Source organism: Urocampus carinirostris, chromosome 3, assembly GCF_059441175.1.
Source record: "Urocampus carinirostris isolate Australia breed hairy pipefish chromosome 3, RoL_Ucar_1.0, whole genome shotgun sequence".
Classification (NCBI taxonomy): Eukaryota; Metazoa; Chordata; class Actinopteri; order Syngnathiformes; family Syngnathidae; genus Urocampus; species Urocampus carinirostris.
In genome coordinates this window covers 12,320,919-12,334,579 of record NC_142351.1, presented here as the reverse complement: position 1 = coordinate 12,334,579, position 13,661 = coordinate 12,320,919, and the positions used below count along the sequence as shown (strand labels likewise).

The window sequence follows — 13,661 nt, the reverse complement described above, 5'->3', positions numbered from 1 at the left end:
TATTTTTTTGAATAAAAACAAACTATTCCGTCTGTAAATCTCACTACGACTTCCCACAACTGATATGACTAAAAATGTATTTTTAAATACTGTAGTTTACACAAAAATATTCTGTCCAGATATAAAAACGAATGCAGTGTTTCCAATTCATAAGCGATTTTTTCTGTATGAACACTGTCCACTAAACTACATGTTTAGAACAATAAAAATGTTTTGTGTGATTGAATTTTAGAAGACAGCTGATCAAAAATCGAAGGTGTTTTCACTTTTCTGAGTATTTTCTGAATATTGGATATCTTTTAAGTTGATACTTACCAATTCTTTAGTTACATACCCACCTCCTGATCAGAAATGTTGGACTCTTTCAACATTTTGATGACAAATCTTAGGTAATTCCATTTACTCACGCATAGGTAGACCAGAGTTTAGAAAGAAATCTGAAACATCTCAACTATTAGGTGGACGTCCTAACAAACACAACTACACCACATAAGACAGAAATATTTTAGTTAAAAGTTCTTTATTTTCTATTTTTTTACAGAACTCGTAACACATATGATACATTTGTAATAAGTTATTTGGCTCCCTTGATAATGTTATAAGGATCCTCGACATTTGTCCACATAAGGGTCAAGAGGAGTTTGTGAGCAACGTTTGTGTCCAGTCAAGGGCTAAAGCATGCGATCCACATTAGGCACAAGTACTGACATGAACACGCGCACCACGACACAAGACACGAAGGAACACAGCTAGAGGACACGACCTGACCGTCCTCCGATCCAATGCTTTCAAAGAGGATTAAAAACAAAATAGAGAAACATCTTGAATGAGAAGCGATAGCGTTCCAAAAGTGGTCAGGTATGTGAATTTGGCAGTACACATTATGTCCATGTTGTAAACATGGAGGCCAGCATTCTTTATGCACAGTAAAAGCAGAATTTAAGAGGGACTCCATGCGTTCACTTCTTCAAAAGAATGACTTATGATTTGCACAGGGACAGGACAAATACACAAATATGAAGACAACATTGAGGAAGACAAATGCACACAGAAATTCTACATCTGAAAAATACGTTACAGAAAGAAAAGAGAAGATTGCATGTTTTGGCAATATAGCACAAGGAAAACCAAATAAGTGAATAATGAGATTTAAATGAATGTGTCAAAAACAGGTGGATGGTTTCCCTTTTTCAATCACAGAATTGAGATATGCAAAACAGTTGTGCACATCGCGTTTTGCATACAAGTGAGCAACATTACAACCATGATGCACTACTGGGAATGAAAGTTGAAGTTTGACTGCATTGTTGCACCACGGCCACTGAGGAAGGTTCCTACTACGGTACCAAAAAACAACACATTTTCTTCACATTTTCTCTGTCAACCCCAAGGATTTTAACGCTATGGCGTCAGCGGCGAGGGGAAATTTAATCAATGTGCTTGTTTTTGCAGTCACTTTTGGGTTGTCATTGCACATTTTGCTATGCGGCTCAGCAAAATGGCAATCTTTGAAAAACACTCAATAATGTTTTTACTCATATCATCTTTTTAGCAGTAAAGGAAGGCCAAGCTGAAAATAATTTAAGCAAAAATATCCGTCCGACTGGATTTGTGTCTACAAAAGCAAAAGCTAAAACTAACTTTCTAATCTATGCACCAAACTGTATGGCAACAGGTTTTGATTTATTACAGGGTATATATATTTTTCTATCATGAACCATGGTCATTAAAGAGATGCTTAGGCAACCTCTTTCTAAATATCAAATATGAGTGACGTTATTGTAGAAACCTAGCTAAATTAACTAATAAATAACCTATTTAAATATGCCAGGATTATCATGTCGGCTGTAACAAGAATTTTCTCGGTTTAATACAAATGGTGTTAAAACCATTTTGTTAGGAATATTCATCAAAACTATTCTAAGCTAAAAAGCTTACACAAGTTGAGTTCATACAATACACTTTTCCCCAAGTGCAAAATGCTCTGTGTACATCATATTGGGAGGGCTATAAAAGATATGGTTGAAAAAGAAAGAAAGCAAAACACATAAACGTTTTTTTTTTGTTTTTTATGTTTCTTTTTTGCGGATCTTCACATTTATGTAAGGTTTCATCCTCTTCTTTAACAAAGACCTCAGAACAGAATGTCAGGACAAACTCAGGCCAAGAAAAGGTATCTATTTGTACACTCACTTGAGCTCTAAAGAGTTAGTGCTTGTGTTTTATGGCTTTAGTTTTGTCATTTCTTCTCCACATATATTGTCTAATAAACACAGTCAGAGACACATAGCTCGGTTGGTCATTTAAATACAAATAATAAAAACAAGTTATGAAAATCAGGACAGGGGACTCCAAGTCATTTGTGTTTAGTGAAATAGAACTGTTAATTACTTTTCCCCCCTAGGATGGAGTAACCAAGACAAAACTTGAATCCGGATCACCACTGACACATGAACCGTGATACGGCTATTATTTTCGCTCTTAGCGAGTTTCAAAGTAATTATTGGTAAATGATGGTCTTAGGACTAGGATACCCTTGTTCCATGTAAAAAAATAAGAGTATATTCAAATCAAGGAAATGTAGATTTGAGATACACCCTGAAAGAGATAGAGATAGGGATAAAGATATAGATAGAAAGAGAGAGAGAGAGAGAGAGAGAGAGAGATTTTTCAGGGTTTGAAATGTAGCTTATAAATATATATAGGATGTATCAAAATCAAATGAATGCATAAATAAATAAATAATAAATAAAAGCAAACCTATGTACTCGGACCACAAGGAGTCAGATAGCAAGCATGCGGCAATATTTTCATCCTACATGAACTCACACACGGTACTGGACGACACACTTGTTTAAGAATTTCAGGCGTGGAAAGGTTCCTAGTAATTAGTTGTGGTATTACTCTAACATTTGGATGACATTCTCTCCAATGACCCTCATGGAAAATAAATACACATTTGTGTCATTTAGAAAATATACAGTGCAGTTTCTTTTTTCATTGAGTTAATAAAATGACAAATGACACCCATTTAAGTACACGAGATATTTTTGCACCATCTCTAAAACATGCTCATATGTACAATATTTTTGTATAAACATGCATTATCAACTTGGATGAACTATGTATATAGGCAAAATTACACCAACGGGTTGCTTGATTGCTTCCATGTCGCCTTTTTTCAGTGTTGTCGACAAAATAAAAGATGAAAACATTTTAATGAATGTGGGATTTGTTTTTTTTTAAATATTATTTGATTGACGTTAACAAAGCACAGTCGACTGGTACCTATGTTGGTAGCAATGGTGCTGATTTTCTCGTGTCTAACGTACTTATGAGATGCAGTATTTTCAATTTAAAAACTTGACCATGAAATAATTTAAAAACAAAACATGTCATCCCTCAGAAAACACAACAAAAACACATCAGAGCAAAGAACAGCATACTACCGATCAGAATGATTCCCAGTTAGTGCAATAGAATTTCACTGTTTGGTACAGTGTGTATGAAACACGCGTGAATCAGTGCTGTGTTACACACATTCTCTTTGCGATCCGACACAAGAAACACCAAACAATTAAAAGACACATAAATTGGAGACATAAAATACACACAAAGCCACCATAAATCTTCTTAAAACTCATAATTAAAGCTCTTGCTTCAAACAATGTTTAGATGAAACATTTGGAGTTAAAGTGCTTGAGGAATTAAGGTGTTCCAAATTAATATTCAAAAAGTGCGTAAACCAAAAAGTAAGACAGTGAGAAACAAAGAGAACAACAACACTTAGCGGAAGGCGTCCCTGGTAGTTGAAAATTGCTTATTTTGATACTTGGAAGGCTTGTCTCCTTTATGACTGTAGGACGGTACAGCGGTGGAACCCTCGTGCGGAGTCCGTGGCGAATGGCAGTAGCACAAAAAGAGCGAAATGCGGAGGAACGGAAGGCGGGGGCCGGCGGGCCATGCCAAACCGACACCTTAGAAATGTCACCTCATAGGTCGCAGCGGTCGAATCTCCATCATCGTGGCCTCTTTGATGGTCGCCGATTCACAAAAGCGCCTTGGCCCATTTACCAGGCCGCCTTCCCAAAAAGCGATCGAGTGGTTTTGTTTGATCTAAACAACCCGTGTCGAAAAAAAGGCGTGGAGTCTCCTCTCAGTATTCCTGAGACGATGGGTGAAAGTTGAACTAATCGAAAAAGGCAGTGCGTCTGCAGGTAACTGGATACGGTCCTAACCACTACGCGTTACCCAACTCTAGGAATGTACGTTAACCGAACGGGATGGTCGAGTAAGATAAGTGGCAGGTGTGGAGCGTGGTGCACGTTGCACCCAAGGAATGGACCTGCTTGTGTTATTCCTCTATCGTATGGCAGTATAAAGCATTTTTAATTATTATTATTAAGCACTATCCGAAGCAGACTGTGTCACTAAAGGGAAAAAAGGTACGATATACTTAATGAATGGGTGTTTAAAACCCGCGCTTGCCAGATTCCCATTTGGCGCTCCCAACTCTCTTCATGGTCAAAGCTGTACTTTTTTTTAAATGGACCACACTCCCGATACAAAAATAGATCTAAAGGAAATCAACAGAGTATCTGTCCATCTTCTAACTTGTCGTCTTTTTTCAATGACATGATTTCAAATAACATGATGCTTTTTTGTTTGCTCTATTTGGCATCATGTACTGTATCAATGGATCTTTTGAAAGATGGCAGGTAAGAGACGCAGTGGGTTGGGGTAGGCCGGGATGGGAGGTGTAAATTTGGGATTGGAATTTACATCAACAAGTGGGACCTGATGTGGGGTGAGGTGGAAGTGGCTTGGGAGTTTACTTCTTGGCAGCGAGAGCCGCGAGGGCGCCATCCACCTCCTCCTCGGGCTGTAGCGGATGCCACTGGGCGATGGGGCGTCGGGGATTGGCCAACATGTCGGACCAGTGTTTCAGCCCAGCCCCGGTGGACTTGCTACCCACCCAGATTTTTCCGATGGCGTCGTTTTTACCAATCTTGTCGTAATCCAGAACTGTGATTACAGCTTGGATTTTCTGATTTGGAGAGAAACACAAGACAATGTCAAAATCTTGAGCTCATGATAAATTACAGGCTTTGCACTTTCAGACAAATCATCTGCATTTTTTCGTGATTATCAGGTCAACATTTGCACAACATCTGTACAATAATCACTAGAAATTTCATCGTGCATGGTGTTCTGCATTCTGATTGGCAAAACAGTCGCCACGCCCATTTTCTGCCTGTGTCTACTTGTGCATCATCTATGTTGTACAGGTATATTATACAGCTTGACGAACAAGTCCACATTCTGTGCGCACAGATCTTTTTCAATTTCGAGTCACTATAGAAACCATCATATAATCAAATCGGTCTGGACTAAAAAAACAACAGGGCAGACAAAGATACTTTCTATCGCCAACAAAGTTGGACTTCTCAACATGCTAAAGCAAGGTAAAAGCACGTCTACGACGCGTTTTTGATCCATATAACGTTGACATAATGTTGTAAATTGTACACGGATGTAAAACAACTTGAAAAACCTACATAATGTATATAATCTTTTTCGAGTTCGAGTTTCTTTAAAAAGCAACATGTCAACCAAACGCTCTGGTCCAAAAAGAGCAATAATGCATATAAAGATGCTTTCTATCGCCACAAAAGTTTGACTTATCGACATGCTTGAGGAGGTTAAATGCATTTTTATGCCATATTTTTGTTTTTCCCACATGGTGACGACAAAATATATTCTGAAGTCAAAAAGTGGATAATGTCCTGAATCAATATTGAACCATAGCGGCAATATTATTCTTAAAATTAAAATTACAGAAGTTTTTCTTTTCACTTTGAAATATTATGCCACATGTTATTTTTCTAACAACGCTTACATAATGGTGACAAAATATTTCCAAAGTAAAAAAATGGATTGTGTGCTGAACCAATAGTTCAATATAGCAATAAGAGTATTACAATTATAATTTAACAGTACAGAAGTTATTTTTATATCCCACAGATGCATCCTCTATATAAACTATGCACATCTTCCGGCCTAGTTTTGGACTAGAATGTTTACAAGGTTATTTTGGAATTTGAGTCTTAGAACATCCAAGTAGATTGAAAATCTTGTAAACTGGATATCTTCTGGAACAGTTCTCACCTGCATTTGCTCAAGAGGAATCTCAAAGCTGAACGACTCGTTGTAGTAAGGATTCAATGTATTCTTCTTAACTGTTGTCTTCTTCTTCTTCAGCCTCTTGCCATTCTGCAGCAGGTTAATTTTCACGTATGGATCTGAAAAACAAAACACTCAATGAAGTTGCAGCTGCGTTAATAGGAGTCCTGCTCAAGCTTTAATATTGTGATTTGTCAATAGATGGCGCCACAGATGAATGGGCGTGGCGCAAGTTGCAGTACAAGGTGATTCAGTCTTATGTAAAAGAAAGTGATGCTTAACAGAAAGCTGCATACTTGCCTCGAATGTATTTTTCTATAATATATTTATCATTAAATCTTGATAGAAGACATAAAAAGTGGATGGATAAATGTAATTACTTTCTGTCCGCGTATTTAACACACAACAGTGTGCATGTTAGCTAACATAGCCATCTTGCGACGCTGTTCTCTGCTCTTCACAGAAAAAGTGCAACAGAGAAAGAGGGAAACAAACAACGACTATTGAAAGACTTGGTGCACAACTATGAAAATTATAATCAGTATCTTCAATTCTGAATGAATAATTTGTACTCCGTTATTTTGATAGGCTTGTTACTATTAGAGATGCAAGTCCCTTATTTGGACTAGTTCATTGTTTTGACTATTGCGTCATTGTCGCTATCGGACAATCATGTTGCTGTTCTTTGATATTGACACGATTCATAGCTGATCTGCTCAATGTCATCTAAAAGATTTAATAAAAAGAGGGGGCTTTTATGACCTGAGAGCCCTTCTATCCATCCTCCAAAATCTATTGATGTCTTACCGCCTTATGTTTAGTGTCTACTAAGGTTTAAACCTAATATATATCATCTGAAACGCTTGTTTAGCTCAATCATCATTTTCTTTCTTATTTTAGTTGTATTAAGTATAATCGTGTATCGATTGTATAGAAGGAAAAAATTAGTTGAGTTAATATGTCACATTAACTCTTTTAAAAAATGCTTGTTACATGCAAACATTAACAAAAGCACATTCAGAGTAATATTAACTGCCATAGGTGGGACAATGGAATACATGTGAAAAGTAAAATCATTGTTGGACTAGTTTTTAGGAATCTGAGGGTCCATAGTTGGCAAAGTTAGAGATTTATCTTCAGGCTGCATAAAAACGTGTTTTTCCCCCTGATCCCAAGGAAAGATACAACAGCAATTCAGTTTACAAAAATGATGGTTACACAAGTAGAACCATAATTCAAGATCAACTTAAATACCCGGGGTCCATGTTCTCTGGAAAGGTGTATAAATTCAGATAAGAATTGTGACACAACTTTGTGAAAAGAGTGACTGGTCTTTAACATACCTGAAAGACCCCCCACATCCATTTTCTTCAGGTTCTTGGCCTCCAGAATGCAGATTGTAAGTTTACCAGCAGTTGGTACATAACGAAGGGAGATACAAATGTCACCCAGCTTCTCCGGCTGTTAAAGAGTGAGATGTGAGAGAAAGTTTATCTTAAGATAGTAAGCAAGTGAAACATTTTCACTAATTGACTCGTTTGTCTGCAAGAATTGTTTCCAATCTTTTGCAGAATCACTGACTCATAATTAAAAGTAATTATTATTTCGGGGGAATACAAGGGAATAAATGAGTCTAGTAATAGACTGTCTAATTTAAAAAACTAATAAGCGCAACCAAATGCCACGGTGTCGTTAGAAAACCATTCTTATCTGTGCCAGGGAACTCAAGTTACCTTGTGTGCTTCCTAAATTCATCAAAACTCCCTAACAAACAGCTTTAATCCCAATACTGATTCAACCTAGGAAGCACTCTACTCCTCAAATAGATTACCTCTTCTTGGTCGGCGCTGTCCAAATCTCGCCACTCTTCAATTGGTTTTGCCAAGTCAAGGGTGTTCATGGGTATTTTGATCTCGCCGATTACATCATGTTTTGAGAAGCGATCAAAATCATAGACAGACATGACCAGGGTCTTTCCTCCCATCTCTTGGAATGGAATCTGAAAATACATTAGAATAAGATATTTATTCCATTCTTCCACAAGAAGTCTGCCCATGACTTTGGTGCGAACCCCTCAAATGGGGGGAAAAATACCAGTTTCTGTAGAGATGGCCTAACTTTAACAAGCTAAATGAATTGTTTGTGTTCAATTCATCTAGCTCTGTCAGCAGACAACAGAGGCGCCCCACTTCTTTAATTTAATCCGTGGCTACATTCTCCTTGTCGGCCACCTTCAAAATGTCTGCAACCTTTTATTGCCAGTGGATGAAAGCAATGACTAGCTGAGCAGGGACGAAGGTTCCAAGCGAAAGCTGAGCTATCTAAAGCCAGATCACGAATGGTCAATGTGACACAAACCTTTTTGTTTAAATCGTAATGAGTACAAAATAGCTTACCTTGAAGATAAAAGTCTCATTGAAGACTGGGTTCAGGGTTTTCTTGTGGACCTTTGTGTCAAACTTCTTCTTCTTGTCAGGCAGTACAAATACTTTGACGTAGGGGTCAGAGGTGCCACCACTGTCCATGGAGAGTAGATCAGCAGCTTGCAGGATTCCCACAGTCAGCTTGAGAATTAAATGGTTTGTCAAAAAAAGTTTGAATTTCAATTCTCACAAGTATCTTTTAGACTTTTAAAGGAACTGATCCTCTTACCTTATTCTCCTGGAAGTCATAATCAATGGAGTACTGCAGCTTCCCGAGCTTCTCTTTCTCCTTCACCTCCTCTTCTTTCTCGTCTCCAGTCAGTCCAGGTTCAATGTCGTCTTCCTCATCATCATCATCCTGTTGTTTCTGCGGGACAGAGGGGCAGGCGCAAGTAGACAAAACAGTAAGCCGGGGTTCTGGAGCCTGAGATTGTGCTGATCAACAACCCTTGGCTGTCAGCAGTTGGGTTAGTCGCAGCACCTACCTCGCACTTACCCCTGCCCATACTGGTGAAACTAGTACAATCTGTTCATCGATGACCACGGTTGCAACCTGACTTGATTTCACTTTTTCGTGGGTGACACCATTTGCTGTTTGTGTGTTTGTTTTGGTATTCTCTGACTAGTATTTAAAAAACAAGACAATGAAGTACTGCGGACCTAGAAAACACTGTTGGTGGTGGTGGGGTGTAAGTCCACTCTCATGTTCAAAGTGATCCAGTAAGAGTTGCCGCTTGATGCAATGTTGAGCTAGGAACTGCAAATAGCACCAATTAATAATAAAAATACATTTGTCAAATGTGACAAAGAAAACGAGACGATGCTATTCTGTTCTTGCCATTTAAAATGAGCAGAATGGCAGTGCAAGGTTATTGCAGTCACAGTGCACCTAGTTAATTGGGCGGAGATAAGAGGCACTGAAAGACAGATCCCTGAGGGAAAGTCAGACCACTGACATGGTGATTTTGTTTTTTTGAAGAAGAAAGGTTGATAGATTTAAGACTAGTTGCCCTTTTTTGTTTATATTCAGCCTCGGCCATCAACACATATTTATTTGATTATATTGTAAATGATTTATGAAACGAAATAATATTAATAATATTCGTTTGATATGAGGATTTAAAACATAAAAAAATCTACCTACTGGTTAGGACAATATAATTATATGGATATACCAATTGACAAATTAGCTTATACTGTACGTTTATGTTGGGTAAAGTCCAAGTCATGCCAGATTAAAAAGACCTGCAGACTTCCTGTCTTATTATTTAGCGTTGAAGGGTTTGCTCTTAATTCATCATTATGGCTTGGATTCAAGTTGAGTACCGCTGACTTTCCTACTGCTGTCATCTTGAGAAAAGCATTGATGTCTTTGTAAAAAAAAAAAAAAAAAACGACAGTCCGGCTACTCTGTAGTCAGCTGAGAAAGGTGAGCTGGAACAGGGCGCATACACAGATATAAGACACATTTTCACTCAACTCTGTTTTACTTTTTTCCAACAAACGCAATTGCTCTCTCTTGCATGCGATTTGTCGTGCAAGTTTAATAAGTTATGTCTTCTTGTAAAAAGTTGTACTTATTTTAAGCATTCTCTGTTTTAGTTGTGGTCAATGTATTTCATTCAAACATGCCAGGCCACAAAATGCAGTGTACATTTCTTCTTGATTGCTGATGAAAATTATTTACCTTGTAGCTTTACCATGGACAGAGCGCATTTTTGTCAAGACCAAAAATGTCTGAACTGATCATACTGCTGTTGTCCCAAACTCCTCGCAGGACGGTGTCTGGGGGACTTCAGCAAAAGAACATGTGTCTAGATGCATGCCTTTTACTCAACAAGGTTCCAGCTTAAGAAAAATTGCTGCGACTAGCCTAGTATTTGGATGCACTGAAATTAAAATTTGAAAGTTTGGGGCATGCGTTCAGGCGCACCATCCCACTCTGATATGTCACCTTATTTTTCAGCAGCATGGGTCATCCCATAAAAGTTACTCTCAAGTCAAGTTGTGGCCATTCAATGTTACCTACTGCAAGGGTGTATGCTGGCCTTTGTCAAGTGCTACAATAATGGAAGAAAATCTTCATTCTGTCCAGGAGCTCTGAGCATGTTTGCATAAGTGGGGCGCCAGTGAGCAAATTTCAACAAGACCAACTAGGTGTTAGCCATTGATGACCTTTTTGGGTTAGCGTTGAACTATATTATCCCACAATGATGGAAACAAGCCCAGAGTTCACATTTTAGTTGTGATTGTATGACGTTATCCAGCTTAGCCCTTGCACATGCATGTTAGTGATTACTAGTGAATTGCTGAGTGCACTAGTCATTCAAAAGGCTCAATCAATCAAAGGAAGGGTTTCATATTCATTTCAAACCATTTGCATTTGTTAGGGTAGGGGGGTCGCATGTCTGAAGAGAACCATATCAGTATCAAGACATAGCAATTGGTGCAGCAAGTCATTTCAGTGGATTTTGCAAAGCAGCCTAATTGCTCCCAAAGATTCCTCAAGCACCGGCAGCACCTAAGCTTGCAAAGAACTAAGAAAGCCATAGCACTCATTGGCATCATCACCACAATCCGTCCCTTTCGAGCCCAGCCCGCCCCCAAAGCTCCCCCCTCTGCACTGATCTGCGCTTACTCAGAGCGGCCAGAGAGGGGCACCCCGTGCTATCAGACCTACCGTAGGCAGAGAAGTCCACCACAGTCAAGATACACGTTGCACATATAAGACACAAAGCAGGAAGGAACAGAGCAGAGACAAAGAAAGAGATTGAACTCACAGCAGAGACCAAATAAGGGTAATCACAGCAAATGCATTACGCTAAACTGTTGGGAGTGAAGAGAATGACACATAGGACAACCTCCTCATTAGTACAATTATATCTGCTGCAGCAGATCAGTTTTGCCTTACAATAACTCTACTTTTGGATGTGTTGTGACCCAACTAAATGAGTTATAAAATCATCATTCAGGCGTTTAAAAAAGATAAAGTACAGTTATACAGTAAGAGCTACAAAAGCGATATTGTCCTCACACGTTTTTCCTTGCAAGTTTGTGAACATGCAGGGAGTATTCCGACCGAAATCAGATTTCAGATTATCGGGCATATTGTAAACAACTCTGTATACAACTCTTTATACATGGTGTTTGCAAATAATTTGAGTGGAAGGAGCGAAGCATGCACTTCGTCGTCACACAAATATATCTCATTTTTGCATTTAACTTTTTACATTAAAAAGACGATTACATTCCTGTCACTCCCTGCAACCAACGAAATACAGTGATTTATTTTTCTCCTCACAGCTAAAATTTGCTACATTTCCGCGTCCCCTGTGTTGCTTTTGTAGTGCTTGCCAGAAGCATGGGCGTATATAATATATGTATGGATCAAACAACGGCCTTTTTGCAGTGGGAACAGGAAATGCAATGCCAATACAAACGAGGCTTATTTAGTGATTAATCTGTCATTTACGGGTTTCAATCATTTCTATAATACGAGAGTACAGTTCTATGCGTTATCAACAAAAATATATCCCTGAAGGACACGCTGAAGTAGTCAGATCAGTCGAATGGGTATGGATGCAAGAGAAATGAAAGGATAAACACAACACTTTTAATCGGACTCTTAGTAGGACTAAATCATATCACATTAGATTTCTGTGCGCGTATAAATGTCTTTACATAACCCAAATAGCAGAGATATTTTGATCTTAATCGGACTGTTACCTGCATGTCACGTACCCAGTAAGGGGGTTGGATTGAATAAATAAGACATGTCATTTTCCACTCAAATCCCAAAGCACAAGTGAGAATGAGAAAGAAAGAAGAGAGCAACAAAAACATTTATGACGAATACATCAGAACAAAAGAAGAGAGAAAAGTAAAACAGATGATCACTGTTGGTAAAAGGGTTTATTTAGTCCGTGGAGAGTACACTTAAGTGGGATATAAAGACACTGAATTGTGAAGGTGCTTATAATTTATTTTACCAGCAACATCCGACTTATGACCGGGATTGATTCCGACCAAGCAGTCATAATATTGGTAGTTACAAACAATATTGGTGCCATCTGCTGCTAAGATAGTATCTAGTTCCTGAGTATAGCGATAGATTGGTGTGTGAAAGGGAAATGCTGGGATGCCGGCTAACTTTCAAAATTGTCATAAGCCTTGCCAGGCCACTACACAGTAAAATTACCAGTGATACTTTAACACTCGTAGATAAGGACCATATGAGGTAGTCTTAATAGTTTACACGTTCATTGATAATTTAACACTGTTTATTTTACTGTGTACATACTGTGGTGCCAGATATTGATTTTCTCAAAAATGTGTTTTTGCTGGCCGTGCTTGTAAGTCGAATGTTACTTTATACTTATTCTTCAAAACCTAGAAAAAAATATGAACCCATACTGGAGTATGAAATCATTTATTAAGATCAGGTTTTGGTTGGTTTCTGATTTAATGATTTCCTACAATTCATTACTTTATCTTTAAATTTATTGCCCTCTTGAGGGTTTGGGGTGGAGGTAATGCCAGCTAACCTCAGGAAGTGGCAAGGGACATCCTGGGCTCGTCACCCAATTGTAGAACACTCACAAATATTCAATTACGTGCTCATACTTGGGGAAAATTTCAATTCCCAAATCGTCCTGCCGTGCATGTTTATGGAATTATAAACCCAGATAACCAAAAAGATATAATAAGCAGGAATCGAACATGAAAACTTCATGCAGAGAAGGTGATAGCTGGAATTGAACTGGGAAGTGGACGAGCTAACCATTCACCATGTCAAAAGATTTCTCACAATAATTAGAAATAGTCATTTGATATAGTAACTTATCACAGAAAATATTTCAGATATACATTTTAATTATTTTGTCTATATATTTCTCCTCTTAAATTTTACTAAACTTGGGACACGTTACTTGTACCTTACAAAACAATAAAACGGTCACAACGATTTATTTGTCTTTTTTAACGACTTTGGTTCTTTTTTTTGTTTCTCTTTCTTTCTTGGGGTTTCCTTTGCATCTTTTGAGCACCGAGTGTTTT

General features: G+C 38.2%; 1 protein-coding gene across 6 annotated transcripts in view; it reads right to left on the bottom strand.

Annotated features, from left to right (window-relative positions):
- Positions 1-503: 503 nt before the first annotated feature.
- LOC148368710 (synaptotagmin-2-like) overlaps positions 504-13,661 on the bottom strand; it is a 104,071-nt gene continuing 90,913 nt past the window's right edge. For 5 of the 6 annotated variants that reach the window (XM_088330731.1, XM_088330732.1, XM_088330729.1 and 2 more), the window contains 6 exons: positions 8,836-8,973; positions 8,580-8,747; positions 8,015-8,182; positions 7,527-7,644; positions 6,169-6,302; positions 504-5,047 (listed from right to left, as the gene is read on the bottom strand). In XM_088330731.1, the coding sequence (XP_088186857.1) occupies positions 4,832-5,047; positions 6,169-6,302; positions 7,527-7,644; positions 8,015-8,182; positions 8,580-8,747; positions 8,836-8,973 (942 nt within the window). In that variant the 3' untranslated portion in view covers positions 504-4,831. The remainder of the gene's footprint in view (positions 5,048-6,168; positions 6,303-7,526; positions 7,645-8,014; positions 8,183-8,579; positions 8,748-8,835; positions 8,974-13,661) is intronic. The other variant, XM_088330733.1, reaches the window with a different exon arrangement.